The 8,117-nt window shown below is 44.5% G+C and overlaps 1 protein-coding gene across 1 annotated transcript in view; it reads right to left on the bottom strand.

Annotated features, from left to right (window-relative positions):
- Positions 1 to 7,354, bottom strand: part of b (glutamate decarboxylase-like protein black) — a 25,781-nt gene extending 18,427 nt beyond the window's left edge. The window contains exons 1-2 of the mRNA XM_045752332.2: positions 7,319 to 7,354; positions 342 to 489 (exon numbers count right to left, since the gene is read on the bottom strand). Of these exons, the coding sequence (XP_045608288.1) occupies positions 342 to 488 (147 nt within the window). The 5' untranslated portion in view covers position 489; positions 7,319 to 7,354. The remainder of the gene's footprint in view (positions 1 to 341; positions 490 to 7,318) is intronic.
- Positions 7,355 to 8,117: the final 763 nt, after the last annotated feature.

Raw genomic sequence — 8,117 nt, 5'->3', positions numbered from 1 at the left:
TGAGTAAATTATATCAAGGAGACTAAAAATTGCATCGTTGGTACTCTTTTGAGAGCGGAAGCCAAACTGACAGGGGCTAAGAACGTCGAATTTTACGAGATAGGAGTAGAGCTGTTTGTAGATAAGTTTTTCAACTTTTTATGTAAGAATAACAGATGTTTATGTAAGAATAACACATGTTTATTTAAGAATAACAGATGTTTATGTAAGAATAACAGATGTTTACATAGGAATATCACGTATTTAAGAACAACTGCTGTAAAAAAATAGCAGAACATCTTTTTGTTTTGTTCTGTGGGCAAGAACATTTTGTTCATGGGAGGAGATGAAGAACAGCTGACCTTGGAAGACCTGTTGGTGGCCTGGAAGACGGCCTTGTTCACCAGGAGGTCGAGGGCCGCCCTCAGGAAGTGGGCGTGGTGGGCGGGGTCCGGCCCACTCCTCCACCCACACGCCCCACCCAGACCGTTCCTCTCACCCTTGTTCATACTGGGGAAGGAAATAAAGAAATCTGGTTCATACTGCGGAAAAAAATCAATCAAGCTCATACTGGGAAACGAAGGAGAAGTAATCTTGTTCATACTGGGAAAGGAACTAGAGCAATCTTGTTCATACTGGGAAACGAAGGAGAAGTAATCTTGTTCATACTGGGAAAGGAACTAGAGCAATCTTGTTCATACTGGGAAAGGAACTAAAGCAATCTTGTTTATACTGGGAAGGAGGAAGTGTTCGGACGTCATGAGTCGTGTGCAAACAGCTTATCAATCATAATCAGGGTGTTTGGCGGCTGTATTAACGAGCTTGGATATTTGCACGTGAGGACGGCCTGTATATACCAACCCGTCCTCGACTCAAGTCCATTCCATCCAGCGGTCGACCCCACAGACACATTCATAAATTTTAACTTGCTGTTCATTCAAAACCGGAATTTTCTCAAATATAAATTATTATAATATATTAACATATTGTGCATATATAGGCATAGGTTAGGTTAGGTGTTTAGGTTCTGTTGGCGATTATTTGTATTTGTAGTACGTGGGTGAAGCATTTACAGCGTTGTGGTTCGAACACAAGTCGTCAGTGAAGCACTTGTTCCGGAAGTGTTCGAACGTCATCAGTTGTGAGTCGTGTGTAAACAGATTTGCATTTATAAACAGGGGGTTTGGCGGCTGGATTAATGACTTTGGCCTTTGTTGACGACATTCGAACACGTCTCGAACTGTAAGCACATTTAGGTGAAAACACACACACACACACCACCTATGTCAGACCAATCCTGGAATATGCAGCTCCAGCCTGGACGCCATACCTAGATAAACACAAGACAAAGTTAGAGAAGATTCGGAGGTATGCCACCAGACTCGTGCCAGAACTGAGAGATATGAGCTACGAGGGAAGACTACAGGAGCTAATCCTCACGTCCCTGGAAAGCAGAAGTGTTAGGGGGAGACATGATCACCACCTACAAAATTCTCAGGGGTATTGACAGGGTGGACAAACACAAAATCTTCAGCACGGGTGGGACACGAACATGGGGACACAGGTGGAGACTGAGTACCCACATGAGCCACAGAGACGTTAGAAAGAACTTTTTCAGTGTGGGAGTAGTTAACAGGTGGAATGCATTAGGCAGTGATGTGGTGGAGGCTGACTCCATACACAGTTTATAATGTAGATATGATAGAGCCCAATAGGCTCAGGAACCTGTACACCAGTTGATTGACAGTTGAGAGGCGGGACCAAAGAGCCAGAGCTTAACCCCCGCAAGCAGACACCCCCCCCCACACACACACACACACACACACACACACACACACACACACACACACACACACAGGATACAGACAATAAGACAATTCTGGCGGGTGAATAGCATCAAAGAGAGGCCCTAGAGCCACCATAAGAGGCCCTAGAGCCACCATAAGAGAGGCCCTAGAGCCACCATAAGAGAGGCCCTAGAGCCACCATAAGAGAGGCCCTAGAGCCTCCATAAGAGGCCCTAGAGCCACCATAAGAGAGGCCCTAGAGCCACCATAAGAGAGGCCCTAGAGCCTCCATAAGAGAGGCCCTAGAGCCTCCATAAGAGAGGCCCTAGAGCCTCCATAAGAGAGGCCCTAGAGCCTCCATAAGAGAGGCCCTAGAGCCTCCATAAGAGAGGCCCTAGAGCCTCCATAAGAGAGGCCCTAGAGCCTCCATAAGAGAGGCCCTAGAGCCTCCATAAGAGAGGCCCTAGAGCCTCCATAAGAGAGGCCCTAGAGCCCTCCACTAACCACCACATTCATAGCGCCAACCACCTCAAAACACCAGTGGTTTAGATGCATGCAAAGCACCGCGAAATTGACGCTTCCTGGAACTAACGATCGCCGGACGGAATTGGCTGACCCAAACTACTTGTAACTGGACGTTTGTCAAACTATGAGAGTTTACATCAACAGCGTGTCCCGGTATAGCACAGTCGGCTGCGCTCTCGATTCATAATTTAAGAATTCCGGGTTCGAGCCCCTACCAGCCAGGGATAAGGGTGGTCGTACGTCAGGCAGCACAGGGAGCGGAAGAGCAGTTCGACAACTCAACTTTAAAGACTCGTTCAAGCGGCAGACATGACTATACTCACTAAGATGTATTCCCAGCTTATGGGTGTATATAATCTTTCAGAGGTTGATAGGCATCAATAACTCTATGGAAGTGCACAATACACTACCAAACAGGATGAGTATGGGGTGCACAATAAACTACCACTCACAGGATGAGTATGGGGTGCACAATAAACTACCGCTCACAGGATGAGTATGGGGTGCACAATAAACTACCACTCACAGGATGAGTATGGGGTGCACAATAAACTACCACTCACAGGATGAGTATGGGGTGCACAATAAACTACCACTCACAGGATGAGTATGGGGTGCACAATAAACTACCACTCACAGGATGAGTATGGGGTGCACAATAAACTACCACTCACAGGATGAGTATGGGGTGCACAATAAACTACCACTCACAGGATGAGTATGGGGTGCACAATAAACTACCACTCAGGATGAGTATGGGGTGCACAATAAACTACACAGGATGAGTATGGGGTGCACAATAAACTACACAGGATGAGTATGGGGTGCACAATAAACTACCACTCACAGGACGAGTATGGGGTGCACAATAAACTACCACTCACAGGATGAGTATGGGGTGCACAATAAACTACCACACAGGATGAGTATGGGGTGCACAATAAACTACCACACAGGACGAGTATGGGGTGCACAATAAACTACCACACAGGACGAGTATGGGGTGCACAATAAACTACCACACAGGACGAGTATGGGGTGCACAATAAACTACCACACAGGACGAGTATGGGGTGCACAATAAAAACCCACCCAAACTGTTCCACAGCCCCATGAGACAAAACCACAGCGAGGGAACAGATAATAACAGTGAGAATGAGAGCAGGCAGGTTAACTGAGAATGACAAGGAGGTGTGTGAGGAACTCGACAAGATAATCCAGGAGGTCTTCACAATAGAGCAAGGAGAAGTTCCCCTGAGATATGGAGGTGTTTACCCAGGCACCACTGGAGGAATGTGAGATTACCAGCTCCTCGGTTATTAATATAAGTTGTTACATTATGAATATGTAAGTTGAGATTACATATTCCTAAGGAAGTATCTGCTGGAACTGGATGTGACAAAGGCTGTTGGTCGCAGTCGACATCCCATCATAGATACTAAAAGAGAGAGCAGAAGTACCATGCTTGCCACTCTCCATGGTGTATAATACGTCACTGGTAAAAGGAGAACTACCAGAAAGTTGGAAGACAGGTAATGTAGTCCCAATATACAAGAAGAGACAAAAGTCATTCCAGAGCTAAGTCAACCCTCATACCAGGAACGGTTGAGGGCCACAGGGCTAACAACACTATTAACCAGGCATGACAGGTGGATCTTATTAAAACCTTTAAAATACTGAACAAGTTGGAGGATGGTGATCCGGATATTTTCTTCAGGTCAGATGTTACACCAACAAGGAACAACAGTGTCAAGCTCAACAAGCCACAATGTTGGACTGAGATCAGGAGATCCTCTTTCACCCACAAGCACAAGTCACATACACACAAGCCATGACAATGGGTGGACCTAAGATAATAGTGGCAGTCATTTACAACCCTCCCCTAAATGACAGAAGACCTAGACAGGAGTTTGATAGGAACAACATGGCAACCATTAATATAATAGAGAGAGCAGCTTCAGTTGCCTGCAGGAATGGCTCAAGACTCTTAATCATGGGTGATTTCAACCATGGAAAGATAGACTGGGAGAATGGGGACCCACATGGTGGTGCAGATACGTGGCGAGCTAAACTCTTGGAAGTGGCAACAAGGAACTTTCTGAGTCAACATGTCAAGGGACCCACAAGAGTGAGAGGCAATGATGAACCAGCTAGACTCAACTTGATATTCACCCTGAATGAGTCAGAAATAAGGGAAGTCAAAGTTGAAGCCCCCATAGGAATGAGTGACCACAGTGTACTGACCTTTGAGTACTTGGTGGAGGTAGGGATAACCTATCCAAGGATGGGATCAGAAGGGAAAAGACTAAATTACCGAGGAGGAAAATATGAGATGAAGAACTTCCTAAGGGGAATACCATGGGAAACAGAACTCAGAGAGAAGACTGTGCAGGATATGATGGATTATGTCACCCAGAAGTGCCAGGAAGCTGCAGACAGGTTTATCCCGGCCCAAAAAGTGAAAAATGAAAAGCAACAGAAGAATCCGTGGTTCAATCAGGAATGTAAAGTAGCGAAACAATTGAGTAAAAGAACATGGAGAAACTACAGAAATAACAGAACACCAGAGAGCAGGGAGAGATACCAGAGGGCCAGAAATGAGTACCTCAGAGTGAGGAGGGAAGCAGAGACAGTTTGAAAATGACATCGCGAGTAAAGCCAAGACCCAACCAAAGCTGCTCCACAGCCACACCAGGAGGAAAACAGCAGTGAAGGAACAAGTGATGAAACTGAGAAAAGGGGAGAACAGATACACAGAGAATGACAAGGAGGTGTGTGAAGAACTCAACAAGAGATTCCAGGAGGTCTTCACAATAGAACAAGGAGAAGCCCCCTGCACTAAATGAGGAGGCAAACCGAGCAACCTTGGATGAATTTTACCTCACCAGTGATGAGGTCAAAAGGAATCTATTGGAGCTGGATGTGACAAAGGCTGTTGGGCCTGACAGAATCTCACCATGGATACTAAAAGACGGTGCAGAAGCACTAAGTGTGCCACTCTCTATGGTGTATAACAGGTCACTGAAACGGGAGACCTTCCGGAAAGCTGGAAGACAGCTAATGTAGTCCCCATATACATAAAGGGTGACTGGCAAGAGGCACTGAACTACAGGCCAGTTTCCCTAACTTGTATACCATGCAAGGTGATGGAGAAGATCGTGAGGAAAAGGCTCGTAGAGTATCAGGTGGGAAATAACTTTGTAACGCACCACCAACATGGGTTCAGAGATGGTAAATCGTGCCTCACAGGCCTAATAGAATTCTATGACAGAGCAACACAAATTAGGCAAGAAAGAGAAAGGTGGGTAGACTGCATTTTCTTGGATTGTCAGAAAGCCTTTGACACAGTACCTCACAAAAGGCTGTTACAAAAGTTGGATGGCAGGAGTAAAAGGGAAGGTGCTCCAGTGGATAAAGGAATATCTAAGCAACAGGAAACAGCGAGTAACGGTGAGGGGGGGAGACATCAGAGTGGCGAGATATCACCAGCGGAGTCCCACAGGGCTCTGTACTTGGACCCATCCTGTTTCTAATATATGTAAATGATCTTCCAGAGGGTATAGACTCGTTCCTCTCAATGTTTGCTGATGATGCAAAAATTATGAGAAGAATCAAGACAGATGAAGATAGACAGAGACTACAGGACGACCTGGACAAACTGGAGGAATGGTCTAGAAAATGGCTGCTAAAGTTCAACTCAGGAAAGTGTAAGGTAATGAAATTAGGCGAAGGGAGCAGAAGGCTGAACACAAGGTACCATCTGGGAGGTGAAATCCTGCAAGAGTCAAATAGAGAGAAAGATCTGGGGGTTGATATCACACCGAACCTGTCCCCAGAGACCCACATCAAAAGGATATCATCAGCGGCATATGCTAGACTGACCAACATAAGAACTGCCTTTAGAAACTTGTGTAAGGAATCGTTCGGGACCCTGTATACCACTTGTGTAAGACTAATCCTGGAGTATGCAGCTCCAGCCTGGAGTCCATACCTAGTTAAACACAAGACAAAGTTAGAGAAGATTCAGAGGTATGCCACCAGACTCGTCCCGGAACTGAGAGGAATGAGCTACGAGGAAAGGCTAAGGGAGCTGAACCTCACATCCCTGGAAAACAGAAGAGTAAGGGGAGACATGATAACCACCTACAAAATCCTCAGAGATATTGAGAGGGTGGACAAAGACAAAATCTTCAGCACGGGTGGGACACGAACAAGGGGACACAGGTGGAAACTGAGTACCCACATGACCCACAGAGACGTTAGAAATTTTTTTCAGTGTGAGAGTAGTTAACAGATGGAATGCATTAGGCAGTGATGTGGTGGAGGCTGACTCCATACACAGTTTATAATGTAGATATGATAGAGCCTAATAGGCTCAGGAACCTGTACATCAGTTGATTGACAGTTGAGAGGCGGGACCAAAGAGCCAGAGCTCAACCCCCGCAAGCACAACTAGGTGAGTACACCTTGGTGAGTACACAAGCGGACACAATGATGTATTTGTACACAAGTCCAAATACATAATAAATACAATATCTCAAAGCCTCTATAGTGCCAATTAGTGTTGTAATAGGCAGCTTCGGCCCCACGTTCTCTATACTGACAATTTTACCGCCAAAAAATTGGCCATTTTTTTGGCGGTAAAATTGGTAAATAAAAGTTCTTCAACGTCACGAAAAACTGTATCAGGCTTCATGTTTTTCTCTCCATAAACGGTCTATACGGACAATATTTCCTCTCTGATACACACTTCTCATTGTGTTTAGTATATATAATATTATCTGATGACAATCGGTTGTATTTATGGATATCTTTCAATACAAATTTGATATCAAACCTGATCAAATGACACGGAGAAAATTAAGACAAAAAAAACACTTTTTCGGATAAAATTCCTTAATTAAAATTAGACCTATGGATACTGAGGGAATATTTAACCCTTAAGATATAAGATATATTACTATAGAGCTCATATATAAGGGATATTAATAGATATTTGAGGAGGAGAAGGAGCTGTAACAACCTACCTTCTCGGCGGCTGAGGGGCGACTGAAGGAGCTGCCGGCAACACCGCCTTTTATAACCTCGGTTCTCCCCAATTCCGGCAACTAAAACTATTACCAATTTCGCAATTGGTTCGGAATATACTGCCTGTGACGTCGTGTGATTATATAAAAGTTAATCCCATAAGTCTTTACTTCTTGGACTTCTTGCAGGCGATTTTGTGGGTGAATATAATTTAAAAAAACAAGTTGGAGTTGCATCAATATATTTTCCTTAACTCATTCGTGATTGCCTAAGGCAGTATTGATGATTGAATTGGTACGTCATCAACCATCTTCTGGGATTGATATTGCCTAATGGGTTGTCAATTGGGCATTGATGAGTCTTGTTAATAGCCATTATAAGCGGTTGCATCAATGTTAGGTAGCAACGTACATGTTGAGGGGTATATATATTGACGCAGGAAATGGCTGGGCTTTTCTTGGGATATCTAGGGAATTCTTCCCTTGTTTGTGATTCTCAGCAGCAGTAGAAGTAGTTGTGGTTGTTGTAGAACTACCATATGTGTCATAGCATGTACGTGTCCTTGGCACATTACCAGTATATGGGAGTGAGGACATTAATTATCTTTTTACTGACCCAGGAGCTTAATATCAAGCACCAGGGGCCAGATTCACGAAAGCACTTAAATACCTGTACATCTTTTCTCAATCTTTGGCGGCTTTGTTTCAAATTATTAAACTGTTAATGAGCTCCGAAGCACCAGAAGGATGTTCATAACAATAACGACAGTTGATTGGGAAGTTTTCATGTTTGTAAACT

The sequence above is a fragment of the Procambarus clarkii genome, chromosome 5, assembly GCF_040958095.1.
Source record: "Procambarus clarkii isolate CNS0578487 chromosome 5, FALCON_Pclarkii_2.0, whole genome shotgun sequence".
NCBI lineage: Eukaryota > Metazoa > Arthropoda > Malacostraca > Decapoda > Cambaridae > Procambarus > Procambarus clarkii.
The sequence above is the reverse complement of the archived record's forward strand: the minus strand, read 5'-3'. Positions and strand labels throughout refer to the sequence as shown.